The 14,789-nt window shown below is 44.5% G+C and overlaps 1 protein-coding gene across 2 annotated transcripts; it reads right to left on the bottom strand.

The window, feature by feature from the left end:
* Positions 1-607: 607 nt before the first annotated feature.
* Positions 608-14,779, bottom strand: LOC113008027 (interferon alpha/beta receptor 2-like). Of its 2 annotated transcripts, none has more exons than XM_026145140.1 (7): positions 14,577-14,779; positions 9,478-9,610; positions 7,755-7,930; positions 7,079-7,230; positions 2,641-2,797; positions 1,723-1,844; positions 608-1,490 (listed from the first exon to the last, which is right to left on the bottom strand). In XM_026145140.1, the coding sequence occupies exons 1-7, from the start codon at positions 14,635-14,637 to the stop codon at positions 1,374-1,376; spliced, it is 918 nt and encodes a 305-aa protein (XP_026000925.1). In that variant the 5' UTR covers positions 14,638-14,779; the 3' UTR covers positions 608-1,373. The 2 variants fall into 2 exon arrangements, with proteins under 2 accessions (XP_026000925.1, XP_026000926.1); XM_026145141.1 differs by having other exon boundaries at positions 14,598-14,779.
* Positions 14,780-14,789: the final 10 nt, after the last annotated feature.

The following is a 14,789-nucleotide window of genomic DNA, read 5'->3' as shown; positions in this document are numbered from 1 at the left end:
ACACCTTAAAGATAAGGTGAGGAGTTCGGCCATCCGGGAGGGGCTCAGAGCAGAGCCGCTGCTCCTCCACATTGAAAGGAGTCAGCTGAGGTGGTTCGGGCATCTGACCAGGATGCCTCCTGGGCGCCTCCTGGGTGAGGTTTTCTGGGCATGTCCCACCGGGCGGAGGCCCCGGGCCTTGGTGTTCCCCCGGATAAGCTGGAGGAGGTGGCTGGGGAGAGGGAGGTCTGGGCTTCTGTGCTTGGGCTGCTGCCCCCGAGACCCGGCCCCGGATAAAGCGGAAGAAGATGGATGATGGATGGATGGCAAACATACATTCAGGAAATATCTGTTCCTTTCGTCTAGTCTTTTTTCAGACTGTGCAAATGTCCAAAGAGGAGCTCCAGAAAGCTGAAGAACTGTTGCTCAAGAGCACTTTAAAAGATACAGGCAGCCTCCCATTAGATGCACCGGAGGTATAAATGTGATGATTCTAGGTTATGTTCACAAAGGTTGACCTGTGACCTCGAGGGATTTGATCTCAGTGTGTGGAAGCTCGTCCTCACCTGCTTTAAACAGGTGAGTCCAAAGTGTGATTAATACAGCATCATCCACAAACCCTCACATCAGACTCTCAGAGTTCAGTTTGCTTTATTTAAAAATGAAAGAAAGACAAGTCAAGAAAACAATCAAAGAAAAATCATCGCATTCAAAGTTCACTCCAAATATGGGTGGAGATGGCTGCACAGGCATCCACCCTTCACTCCCCTGCAAACCAGATAAACTTGACTTTAAATGAAAAGCATGGGTCTGCTTATTTAGCACAGAAAGCAGGAAATACAGGAACACTTCACAGTAACGCTTCACATATAAACTTACAGTAACGACACCGAGATTTTATGAAAATTTCACTTCCTGTCTCGATTTATGGGATGAAGAAGAGCTCCAGGTTATAAAAATATAGACACAGACGTTATTCAGATTCACAGGAGACGCTATTGTCAGGATTACATCGTCACAGGTCCGACAAAGATGGGAACGACCTGTTGTGGGACGTGTCCCTGTGGGAAACCGTGTCAGCTCAGCGACGATGACCATCTGAACTCAATCAGTCCAGGTGAGACTGAAGGACTGCATCAGCTGTTCAGGAGTTTGACATTTTTATACACGCGCCCCATTTTCAGGCTCAGAGCAAACAGAGCAGGACTTTTATACAAATATTAAGAATAGGTGGCAGAGTTAAAATGATCTGAGCTTGTTCAGCCCACTGAACCAAAGTTTGTTTGATCCAGAATCCACTGCGGTGGTGTAACAGATGCCAACCGACATCATCCATAAAATACTTGTTACACATCATTACACCTGAAGCCCCACACCCGCTCCGCCGGCTCCACCTAAACAGACTTCTCCGAGTGGCTCCTCTTCAGGCGGTCAGACGAGCCGTCGTCATGTGAGCTCTGAGGCGAGAGTCCGGGTGGAGCGCTTCCTCGCCGGTAGAGGATGACGTACGACTGGAAGAGAGGGCGGGACCGTTTACTCTGACCTCTGCTCAGTCACAGCAGCTCTGACCACGAGTACATGCAGACACCAGCATTTAAATAAAAACACCGTTAACAACAGCAGCAGAGGCGAAACACTGATCCCACACTGTGTCATGTGACTTCCTGTGGACTGCATCAAACGTAGTTTGTGTCATCAGATGATTGATAAACTGGTTAAATCTGATCGATTAGTCGCTGTTACCAGAGATTTGGGAAGTCTCGTTTTCAGCACACTGAAGGTCAGCCGGCTGCCGTAGGCGACCAACGCCATGAGGAGGAACACCAGCGCGCAGAAGGCCCCCAGCAGCACCACCAGCATGTACACTGAGGAAGAGACCAGGGTGCAGGTGTTAGACTTCCACCTGCACATTTACATGCCTGAGAGGAAGTGCTCGCTCTGAAACCAGGTTCCTCTTTCAGTCTTCGAACACGGTCCATGTGCCTTCATCAGGGCGTGAGGTCTGTGAACACGCATGTGTCCATACACGGTAATAAAACCGAGCTCCCATTGGCTGTGCCGGACGCACGAATGTGACATCATGTGAAAAGAAGAGCTAGGCTAATCACAGAGGTGCGTCTTACATACTACATTCAATTCAAAACTGACACTCTGGAGTTTCCTCGTGTCTCTGAGCAGTGAGAACATTGACATTCAATAAATATTCTAACTTATCAAACATGATTTTGTGGCACAAACAGGATTTCTTTATCACCAGACTCCAAATAAGCTACAGCAGCGTGTGGACAGAGTCTTCCTGTCACACCGTGGACAATCAGGTCAGCTTTAGCGCCATCATAAACTTGTAATAAGCATCGGCTCGTGTCTGGACTTCTGGACTCCTCCTTCATCTTATACCAGACCCTGAAACTAGCTGTCCTAACTCCTCCCCTCTTTAATCCAACTTTCTTTCCAATTGGGTCTCATGCTCTGGTGGGCGGGGCTTTGACCCCCTCTGTGACGTACTACAGAAGCAAGAGAAGAAGAACTCTGTGATAAACAGTAAAGTGGGTTAATTCAGCTGTTTATACATCAAAACAAGATAAAATTAGAGCTGTCGTCTTTTAGCTCACTAAACTGAAATGACATTAAGCAGGAGAGCAAGTCTGCAGCCACACATACGTGAGTTTCTGGGTGGGGGGCTGGTGAAGGCACACTGAGCTTCACTCGGGATGGCTTTGGAGAAGTGCGGCTTGACGGAGGCGGTCACACAGTACTCCACACCTGTCTGCAGGTAGCTGATCACAGTCTCCTCAGAGTAGGGCATATGCAGCGTGAACTGAAACACACAAACAGACAAAGTTCATACTGACGGTCCGACAGGCGCAAACAAACGTCATCATGTGACAGGAAGAAGATGCTGAAAATGGACCACGCTTCAGCCAACCCTGAGATCCCCCATCAAAGGTTGGTCATGGATCTGCTGCTGTGTGGTGTGGATGATTCACTGTGAAAAGTCCTGATGCTCAGCTTCACGGCCACCAAAATCAGAGTGTTCTCCAACGTGTCCACAAACTGTTTGTGGACCTGAGCTTAAACACGTGCACATGAACACAGCTGGTGAAAAGCTGGACAAGGTGAAGACTGAATGTTCTGGTTTGTGGGCTTTTTAAAAACACATGCAGAGGCAAAGAAGCGCAGCACGTTAGAAAAGGAGAGCCTGATCCAACACAGAAGGAGGAAACTGACAATACGGGAAAACCTGCAGGTCAGGAAGCTTTTAAACCTTCGACCAAACCTTCACAGATTTCTGATTCTCTGCAGGCAGGTTTATGTTATGTAGTTACCTGACCTGTAGCTTCTCCACTAGTTCCTCCAGGTGGCGCTCTTTCCTCCATTTCTTGTCATTCCAAACAAACTGGTGCAGATGCACTGTGCTTTGTACTTTGTACAGTGCATCACTTCCTGTGTTACAACCGTGATTTTATTTTTCCAAAGACAGGAAGAGCTGCAGCTCAGCAGCTGATCAGAACAGGAAGCAAAGCAGAACGACGCACTGAGCCGCTAACATGAGGAGCTACAGAGCGCAGAAACATCTGGGCCAGAGGTGGCCCTGTGTGGACTCATATATGTCTGGGATCAGAGACAGAAAGCTGTGAGGAAGCCCACATCCACAGGAGGTCTGTGCTTATATCTCTGAGGTGTTTGATCAACCTACCAGCTGAGAAACGGTGTGCAAGTGTGCCTAGAAGAAGGCAAAGGGGTCCCACCAAACACCGATGGGGTTTAGATTTCTCTTTTGTTCATTCACTGACTGATAAAAATAAATGATTAACTCTTTGATTTTTGAAAGCATTCTTTGTTTACAGCAGTTTCTCTCACCTGCCTAAAACCTTTGCACAGTACTGTATATGTGTGTGCGTCACATAAAAGTCCACACAGGTGAGACGTGGATTTGCTGGACAAACTGTGTTCACACCTGAACATTTTAGAGAGTTCGGGGTCACTGAGGATGGACTCACTACTCATAATGTGAAAGTGTGACACGACTCCATCCTGGACTCATGATGTCGACTTCAGCAGAAAATGTTCATTTTGTGTACTCGGACATAAATGCGATGAAAGTCGTGTGGCTCGTGATCGATTCATAAAGTTCCATCACAGGGATATTTTCAGTAAGCTGCTGTTGCAGCTCGTTAAGTCGCTCGTATTCTGTGTTTGTGCAGTTATTGCCAGCTGTCAAAGCTGAGCATTAGTGAGTATCGAGGTTAAGGAGGTCGTGTCCCGCCTTCGCCCAGCCGCTGGTGGGCTGATCATCTCGGTGACGGCACCATCTCCTCCTGGTTTAATGAGCTTTAAACCTTTAAGTACCCATGAAGACAGCAACAACAAATCACTATAATTTTATAAACGTAACCACATACGACTTCTTGATTAAACATAACCAAGAAGTTTTTCCACAAAAGGGACACAGAGAACGAGAGGACTCACATCCAGCAGCAACAATCAGAAGATAATGAGCCGACTGAGACTGTGGTGGAAAAAGTTGTTTTTTCACCAAAACCCTCAAAATAACTGTTTTTCTTTAATGTTTGTTATGTATTTACTGTGTTTTTGCTACAACTGCTTTGAACTGCTTTTATTTTTCTTGTGAAGAAGACATTAAGTGTTGTTTTAGTGGATTTTAGCTCAATATGTGAATTATTTTCATCCTAGTTTTACAGGAAATACTGTGAAGTCGTACATTAAAGTTTTATTTGTAATAAGTATTTGATCAAAGCCAGAATAGTTGTTAGTTTGTTGCTCTGCTACAATCTGCAGGATACGACACATTTTCCAACATACTGAAGAGTTTATTGTTTTTCTCATAAACGTTTCACATTTGTACTGAAAATTTGCCATTTTTGTTGTAAATGTCTTATTTTCCCCATAAATATAAGATGGTTTGGAAAGCTATGTGTGAAAGCGGAGCTTTTGAAAGCTGCTTGTCGTGCCTCGTGCGCACCTTTACTTCCTTTTTTGACACCAGACCGTGCGCCATGTTTTTGATGTAGGCTTCTGATTGGCCAACACTTCTGCGTTTCCACGTGGACGAGGACAATTAGACAGTAAGTGGTTGCACTTAAAGCACCCAGAGTATTAATCACATGTGTGGGCGTGGCCACAGATGTGCTGTCCAGCTTGACTCTTATTGATTGTGCAGAAACATCACTATTACTGCTACAAATAGGAATATATTCATCTTCATAATAACGTTTTGTTTAGGTTTTTGTTTATTACGCTTATTTTGGTCACAGATGTATTTTGGGGCGTGTGAACGTGCTCTTTGTGTTAGCGCCTCCTGTGTAAATGTGATACAGGCTATAAATCAGCTCTACACCTGCAGCCCAAACCTCCAGACGCTGTCTCACCTGCTTAACTCCTGACCCCGATCAGGGGGTATCAGCTGACCTCCACAAAGTGAATGAATCCTGCCTACCAGGACATGTAAGCGGGGGATTTTTCTGTAACTTTCAATGGGACTTTCAGGTCCTGCTTATTGAGGAAGACTCTGTCAATCATGTGTGTTTAATCTCCTCCAGCCGACATGTTCCAGCTCGCAGAGATGACTGACCCTCTTCTCTTGAAGCTCAGCGTTTCCCCGAACACAGGCAGATGTGAGCTGGGGAGAGGAAGACGCTGCCAAAAACCACAGAGTGAAAAACGTCAGCGGCGCCTCTCCAAGCCGCGAGGTGCTTAATAATCGTAGCGAGCTTTCAGACGAGCTGCTGTGTGGGTTTGCCGTTGTGATTTCTTGGTATTCCACACGGCTCAGAGTTTCACAGCATGTAAACGGCCTCCGTTACAACACGCAGGTGTGCGTGACGCGGGAGGATCCGAGGCTCTGCGGCTGGTTCGTCTCAGCATCAAAAAGTTCAAATTTTCCACAAAACACAGAAGTGCTGCTAAAGGAGCGTGGATGAGGTCAGCTCCTGTTTAAGGTGGAAGAGTAAATGTTGAGCCTCACCGTTTATTAACAGCAGGGCTGAAATGTAGGAAAGTTTGCTCTCCATGGAAAACTGTGTCGTCTTACATGATGATGACCAAGAACAAAAACCTACATTTGAATGAACCATGAGAACTTCACAAGATCATAAAACATTTCCTTGTAATAAGTCAAAGCGAGAGAAGTACTAATAAAAATCTGGAAATGTAGTCCTTCACAGACGTGTGCAGGAACTTTGTACTGTCGAGTACACCAAAAACACAACCACATGCAAACCCCTGTGGGTGTAGCCACAGGAGGAAGACAGGAAGTACCGTTTAAACGCACGCATGTTTGCAGAACTCAGATTACCAGTGTGACGGCGCCGAGACAACCGAAGCGCTCCGAAAGTTTAGTCGTAAAATTATTGTGTTGGTAAAATATTTGTTGTATTTGCAGCGGCACAAGTAAAGACTGTAATCTGAATAAATGTTGCTTCAAAACTCAAATCCTGATGAAAAGACGTGTTTGACATGTTCATTCATTTGTTTTCATTTATCGTTGAACGAGTCACAAAATGATTTTAGATTTCAATTTGTGTTTTAAACACTTTTAGTTTCTGAACACTGCGATGATTTACAAAACTTAAATATCCCTGAATTCTCTTTAATCAGAAAAGTTATTTTATACCAACAAAAAAAACAAGATTTACTTATAAAATAAAAGCCAAGATTCACTCATTAAAGAAAAGCTTGTATAACTGGATCAACATGTAAGGAACTTTCTGAGGGACACCTTTGTGTCCACACACACAAAATCTACAAGATAATCTAAAACAACAGGCAGAGTTTGTAGGTTGTTTTAGAAAAGTCTCAGTCTTTGTGTGTTTGGCCTTTTGTCCACATGTAAATGGGGTCCTGGGTTACAGAAAAACTGAAAGAAGACAAACAAGTGTACATTTATCTGGTTTTATGATGGTGGGGCAGCTTCTGGTTTGTCTGCATTCTTGTACCGTTAGGTTTAAATATCCACCTGACTTTTCTCGTATTTTGTGTTTTCATGTTTAAAGCAGTTCTTGGGGGTAACGGGGGAAACCCCCTTTTCAAAAAACACCCGAGTGCTGGTGGGCGTAGCCTGAGTGTACGGCCGACATACCTCCGCTCCGTCGCGGGTTCGTCGTACGTGGAAGACTAAGTCTGTGTGGCTGTCCTTCAGGTGCTCGCTCGCCAAGACTTCAGGAAGTGTGAGGTGCAGGATTAAACAGTTCCCACATCCAGACACCGCAATGTCAGGAGGTCCAATCACAGCTACAGAAAAAAGAAGAAATTCAGTCAGCTGGAAGGAGACTGGACACAAATCAGTACAGCGACACAAACACAGGTGATGATTTTAGTTTCTGTCAGCAGAAAAACCCTGAAGAGATTTCTAACCAGGGAAACTGTTCTCAAAGGAAAACGTCATGGGACCGTGTAACATCTGTTTAACGAAGCTGTGAGCAGGATTAGAAGAAGATGAAGGTAAATCATTAGGAATGTACAGGTGATGGCACGAACAGTCACATGACGTGGATACGGCGACGTATCCTGGCTCAGGGCGAGCTTTGATAAAACAACCACAAAACCAGAAAAATATGATGTTTGTGGTGTTAAATGCAAGATGGTGGGTGGAGTTACTGATGTAACCTGTGTTAATAGGAGTTATCGTTTTACACTGCTGTAAGGTTACAACAAATATGACATAATAATAGGTACAAGTGTGCTGTGTTGGCTCTCCATCACACGCTCATGCTTTCATCATAAAACTGGTAATGAAACGTGTTAAAGTGCCTCACTGTCTGACAGCGGCAGGAAGCTGTCCGATACCGTCCAGCTGGACCTCTGGGTGGCCGTGAAGGCCTGGACACGAGCTACGTAGTGGTCGAACGGGTCCTTGAAGGCTCTGGTCAGGTCACATGTTTGTCCCGCCCTCAGTGCCACGCAAGCCGGCACCGGCTTCCACAACTGCTTTCTTCATGTCGAAGAAAACAAAACACAAAGACGGACAGATTACTGTGTCATCCTGTGAAATAAACCTTTCACAGATGAATGAAGCTGTGGGCGTGTGCGTCATCCACAATAAATAACCTCACATCTGCCTTCAAATAAATATGAAAGTTTACATTTACTCAGAAAGGAAAGTGCTGACTCTGTATTTAGAGGTGCCTCAGAAACAGAAATGAAACATGAAACTTACTGAACAAAGGAGCTAAATAAGCAACAAACACAGGAGATATCATTCAGGATCAAACGAGGCTGAAATTAACTTTACTGACATTATTGTGACCTGACGTTTTAGTAAGAAGCACCTTCAGCCCAGGAGGTGCCAAACCTCAGGGACTGAGAAACCAAGAGTACAGTGAAGAATTCATGTTATAACACAGAAACTGCTTCTGTTTCTGGGACATCATCACTAGAATATCGACTTGAGTCATTCCCAGGCGCCGTTTTTACATTTCTGACTACAAAGCTAACCACACAGTCTCTGATGTACTGTATTTTCCGCACCATAAGGCGCACTTAAAATCCTTTAATTTTCTCAAAAATCATCAGTGCTCCTTATGTATGAACTCTGGTTGTGCTTACTGACCTGGAACCGATTTCATGACGTACACGGCGCTCAAAAATCTGTTAAAAATGTTTTACAACAACTTTGGTACAAGATGAAGCCGCACCGCTTGATGAACTATCAGGGGGTTACGGCAACTGTAGTCAAGGGGCCTCACGGAGTAATCTGGGTCCTAAACTCCGCTTCAGGTCCCAAAGTCAAACGAACACTGCGGCATCACCGAGAGTTACAAACTGTCTAAAATCTTTCATCTTTAAATAAAATTATCAGTGTTGCTGCTTTACCAGGTGTAACAATTAAGTTTAACATCCATGAAAACAGGATTTATTACGTTTAACAGAGTTAGAAGTTAGCAGGAAGTTCGCTTGCTAGCTTCCACCTAAACATGATATAGCATGTTCTGACTGAGAGATTTCTGAAAAATTCAAACGTACAGCTCTGCTATCACTTCCAACATAAATGAAGACAGAAAACTAAACAGCAGTGACATTTGTAGGGTTACTGAAGTTGGGCTAGCTGCTATATAATGATGTGCTACGTGATCGCTAGCAACACAGCTATGTTAGCCTAGCATAAACACAGTGAAGCTGGAGGATGAAGCTAACTTTTTTCCACTCGATAAAAGTTAACATGAGGGTTCCTGATGGTTAGAGACAAATGCAATCGCATGGCAGGATGCTGTAAACGGACCAAACTTCAGTCAGGAGAACAACTGAGATAATCCATCCACAATACGAGGTTAGTCAGGAGACACTGGCTGGTTTTAACCTTTGTGCTGTGATAGTACTAATCACTAATCACTGCTCTGCCGTGTCAAACAAGACCAAGCAATCTGTCCAAGCTGCTCTATTAAAAAGACCAGCGAAAGCCTTTAAATTTAGCCTGACACTCTGAATCTGAATCGGTTTTGTTTGAGACAGCTTAAATTTCTGATCAGATTTTCTGAATACCTGGAGCGGACGACTTCTACCATGAATTGGGCGTCAGAGGGGGTCTGAGGGCCCGGCTGGAAGCTGAGTGTGTGTTCCAAGTTGATGGAAGAGATGGAAACGCTGGAGGGTGCAGAAAGGGAAATGCCCGTCGCTACAGAAAGGAAGAGGATATAAAAAAGTTTTAAAATAATCCTCCTGTATGCTTAGACAGGAAGTGTTTGTACTCACACAGTTTCGGCTCTGCAGATTTAAAATGAACCTCTCAAAACGCATTTGAAGTACAAACTCTCAGCTTTACTTCACGGAGTGGAATAATCCACTATTTTATAACAGGATAATGTACTTAACACTGTTTCTTACACAGGAGTGGATATATCTTTGTTTCTTCAAAAACAAAACTCATCCATCCAATAGTGCGAGGGACCATTTGCTGAGGACTCATTAACAGTTTGGTCCACAGAGAGAACAAAGACAAGATCGTGGACATCCACAGGAGACAGAGGGGGATGATCCCAGGATCCTTTCCATGGTGAAGAAAACCCCCCTTACAACATCCAGTCAAGTGAGGAAGACTCAACGTGAGGAAGACTCCTGTTATCGTAGGCCTTTACACACAGACTGACTCAAAATTCAGAATTTTTCAGATGTGAACTTGTCTGTAATGTTAGCATGAAACGATGAGCTCGTCCTGATGTTCCTGAACACAAAAAGGAAGAAACAGAGATTCTGGTTTGTCCGATGCTCAGGAGCAGGCGGCAGCAGGGAGGATTTCCTATTCTGATCCCCGAGTCGAAGCCTTGGGACGGGTTTCAGGATTGAGCTCCTGTTTATTAGAGTTGTGACCACATCTGAGGAGGCAGAGTACTGATTCAGAGAGCCGACTGACCCGCAGCAGCAGCTAGCTGTGAATCTGAGGGATGCAGGATTATTTACTGTTTATAACTTTGTGTGACTTGAGCTACGAGAGCAAGTGTGGCCAAACGCAGTGACCTGAATGGTCAGATATTTATTCACATGTGAAAGCTGGAATAACCCAGCGTGATCGGAGAAATTAATGCTTTAAAGCTGTTCGCTATCACCATCCTGACACTTTGGAGCTGAAATCATAAATGTGGGTGAGAAATGTAGGGAAGCTGAATCTGCAGGAACTTTTCACAAAACTAGTTTAGAAGTCGGAAATAGAAAAGCTTAAAGCTCTAATGTCCAGCAGGGGCCGACTCCTCTGGCTGTGAAATGAAGTCTGATTGCATAGAGGTCTGTGAGACATAAGCCTCCAACTCAAAAAAGATGGTCTCATTGGAGTAAGAAGGGACCTGAAAACAGGGAGGGTTTAGGGTGGAGCTACATTTGATTGACAACTGCATCGTCCCTCTGTCCTCGCAGGTCTCACATCAAATCAAATCAAAATGTATTTCTATAGCACTTAATAATACAACTAAGTTGACCAAAGTGCTTCACAGTCGGTCAGAGCAATAGCATAAGACAGAATAAAAACAGTTAGAAGGAGGACAAGAAACAATAAGGTAAACAGCATAACTAGCCGTCTGTGAAGGTTCTCAGTCATCCAGGTCATCGTAGTCAAAGGAGCTTGCCAGACGCTTTTCTTTGCAAGCTCCTTTGACAGCATAACTAGCCACGAAACTAGTTTGAATCAAAAGCCAAACTACAATAACACGTTTTAAGACGCAATTTAAAGACTGAATGGACTCGGAGGAACGAATATAGGGAGGGATGTTATTCCAGAGGCTGGGAGCTACGACAGCAAAGGCCTGACCTCCTCTGGACTTCAGACGAGACCTTGGTTGGGTCAGGAGCATTTGATTGGAAGATCTACAAATGGAGGCGATCGGATAGATACCTGGGAGCCGATTGAAAATTTTAAAAGTAAGCAAGAGAATTTTGAAATTGATACGGTAGAGCAGATCTACCTGCTCGTTTGTCACATCTGGGTTCAAAGCATCAAGATGATGATGAGGAAACATCTTCATGATGGGAATACATCACAGTGTGTCTGTGAGGTGTCTGTATGATGTGCTTGGATCATGACAGTGTTCTTTAGTTCTTTAAAGACATCCACAGGAGACGACGGATGTTTCACTCAAAGCTGCTCTGACCTGCCTTTTGGCCTACTTTGGACAAGTGGACTCTGTCACTCACCTTCAGCCTTTATTCAAAATGATCACGATTAAACCTCCAGGTTTGGGAAGGGTGGGTTTACAAAAAGAGCTTCCAAATGGGAATGTGGACAGTTGGATCACCTCCAGACCTTTCACCCGCTTCATTTACAGAGAAACAGCAGCTCCATTTGATCTCCTGAAAATCAGAAACTGTGCAAAGAAATGTCTGTAGTCTCTCAACTAAGTGAGTAATATTCCTGTTCAATCCCGTGAAGTAAAGCTGAGATTCTGCACTTCAATCACAGAGTCACCGCTATAAAAGGCTGTGACTGTTCAGAGACCTACAGCAAAGAGCACTTCAGTACAGACTGAGAGGGAAACGAAACTTACCTGAGCCACAGACAAGTGGCTACTACATAAATGCAGTGCAGGCTGTTGGAAGAAAGACATACACATGACAGCAGAGTCAGCGTTTCGTCACAGGTAGTGACGTTCCAGGTGACTAATTCAGGGATCACTTACACCGAGCCAGACTAAAAGTAAGGAAAAGGACGAGTCTGCCGTTTATGTTCAGGAGTAAATCAGATGGGTGGCTCTTTGCGTGCCGATTAGCAGTGCGTAGCTAACCTCCTGCTGTTCAGAGACTGTTTGCTTTATCTGGATCATGGACCTTTTCTTTATGGTTTGCGGTTCTGTGACAGCGGTTAGCAGTAAGTTGACTGCTGTTACTGACCCAGTGGGCGTGTCCCAGAGATAAACTTTCCCCCTTGGACCAAAGAACAGTGACTAACATGAAGGTATGTTCAGTAGTTTAGATGGTTACCTAGGCAACCAGAGCTTGCAACGTCCGCTAGTGGCCAATCATCAGCTACAAAGTGCGATGACTTCCTGTGTGGCCAGTATCCGCTCTTTGAGTCTGACATCATTAGCTGTTTCCGGGTCCAAACTCCACTTCAGGTCCCAAAGTCAAACGAACACTGCAGCATCACTGAGAGTTACAAACTATCTAAATTCTTTCATCTTTAAATAAAATGATCAGCGTTGCTGCTTTACCAGGTGTAACAATTAAGTTTAACATCCATAAAAACAGGATTTATTATATTTAACAGAGTTAGAAGTTAGCAGGAAGTTAGCTCGCTAGCTTCCACCTAAACTACGTCCCTACCCTCACCTATGGCCACGAGCTGTGGGTAGTGACCGAAAGAACGAGATCGCGGATACAAGCGGCAGAAATGAGCTTCCTCCGAAGGGTGGCTGGCCTCTCCCTTAGAGATAGGGTGAGAAGTTCGGCCATCCGGGAGGGGCTCAGAGTAGAGCCGCTGCTGCTCCACATCGAAAGGAGCCAGCTGAGGTGGTTCGGGCATCTGACAAGGATGCCTCCTGGGCGCCTCCTGGGTGAGGTGTTCCAGGCATGTCCCACCGGGAGGAGGCCCCGGGGCAGACCCAGGACACGCTGGAGAGATTATATCTCTCGGCTGGCCTGGGAACGCCTTGGTATTCCCCCGGATAAGCTGGAGGAGGTGGCTGGGGAGAGGGAGGTCTGGACCTCTTTGCTTAGGCTGCTGCCCCCGCGACCCGGCCCCGGACAAAGCGGATGAAAATGGATGGATGGATGGATGGATGGCTTCCACCTAAACATTATATAGCATGTTCTGACTGAGAGATTTCTGAAAAATTCAAACGTACAGCTCTGCTATCACTTCCAACATAAATGAAGACAGAAAACTAAACAGCAGTGACGTTTGTAGGGTTACTGAAGTTGGGCTAGCTGCTATATAATGATGTGCTACGTGATCGCTAGCAACACAGCTATGTTAGCATAACATAAACACAGTGAAGCTGGAGGATGAACGCTAACTTTTTTCCACTCGATAAAAGTTAACATGAGGGTTCCTGATGGTTAGAGACAAATCGCAATCGCATGGCAGGATGCTGTAAACGGACCAAACTTCAGTCAGGAGAACAACTGAGATAATCCATCCACAATACGAGGTTAGTCATTAATATACTGCTGCATGGGCTGTAGCTACATCAGAAGGGTTTAAAAACTGAGTTTTAAAATGAACAGTGGTGATAAAAACCGAGAGAGGCCGACAGTGATCACTGACTGTTTTTAGGGGCTTGTTCAGATTAAATAGAACAAAATACAAAACATGTTAAAAACACAACAGCCTTAATAAACCTGGCTCAGGGTTCATACTCATCACTTAACAGCCAGATCCCTACACTGACTAGGGAGGGAGCTAAACCTGACATGTATTATAGCATGTAACACTGTAAGATATCTATGACAATATAAATAATCTGAAATTAGTTCAGAACTTTTACTTTAAGTGTCTAAATTCTTCCTTTAGCAGTGTCTGAACATTAACTCGACACAGGCTGCTTTAAAACCTAAGAACAGAAATGCACAAGGACCAAACCCAAGCCTCAAGATCCAGCTGAAAGTTTTACTTATCGCACCTTCATGGCACCATTATCAAGGTCCAGAGACTTTAGAACAATAATATTATAGAAAATCTGAGCAATAAATCACTTTACTGTCAGTAAACTTCATTATCAACTTTTATATTGTGATTTTGTGTCAGTCTTTTGGCAAATGAGCAAAAGTCATTCTACAAGTTTAAGGAAGTGAAGAGAAATGAAACCAGAAGTAACATTTTACAACAAATAATAATGATAATTAGTTATTTAAAATGTTATTAATATAATAGGTCATTTTTTAAACTGTCACAGTTTTTCCTTCACTACCAGTCTGATTTCCTGTGACCCCCTCCTCCTTTGAACTCCCCCAGAAACAGATTCAACACCCCTGTAAACCTGCTGAGAGCTCAAATCAGACATTTCCTGTAAGTCCATGAGTGCTTCAGTAGAAATAAGAATGATTATTAATTCTCCTGCTAACATCCACACTCACTCTTTTCCTCCAATACACACAAACTTCAATGCAAAGGTGTAAAAAACCAGAGAAAACAACAGAAAGCTTCAGTAACCCCCCACCTTCACCCCAGTGAGCATTACCAAGATGTAAATGCAGAAGCAGCAGCATCCACAGCCCCATCGTGTGTCCATGGACTGTGCCAAAGTTAGACTGCTTCAAGGCGGCTGATAAGCTGTTTGTGGGGCTGAGGACAACCTATAGAGGGAGGGGAGGGCAGCACAGGGGCATGTGTTATTGTACAGCTCTGAGTTTCTGTTTCCACAGAAGTCCCT

Source organism: Astatotilapia calliptera, chromosome 16 (assembly GCF_900246225.1).
Source record: "Astatotilapia calliptera chromosome 16, fAstCal1.2, whole genome shotgun sequence".
Classification (NCBI taxonomy): Eukaryota; Metazoa; Chordata; class Actinopteri; order Cichliformes; family Cichlidae; genus Astatotilapia; species Astatotilapia calliptera.
Note: the sequence above shows the minus strand (reverse complement) of the source record. Positions and strands in the feature narration are given on the sequence as shown.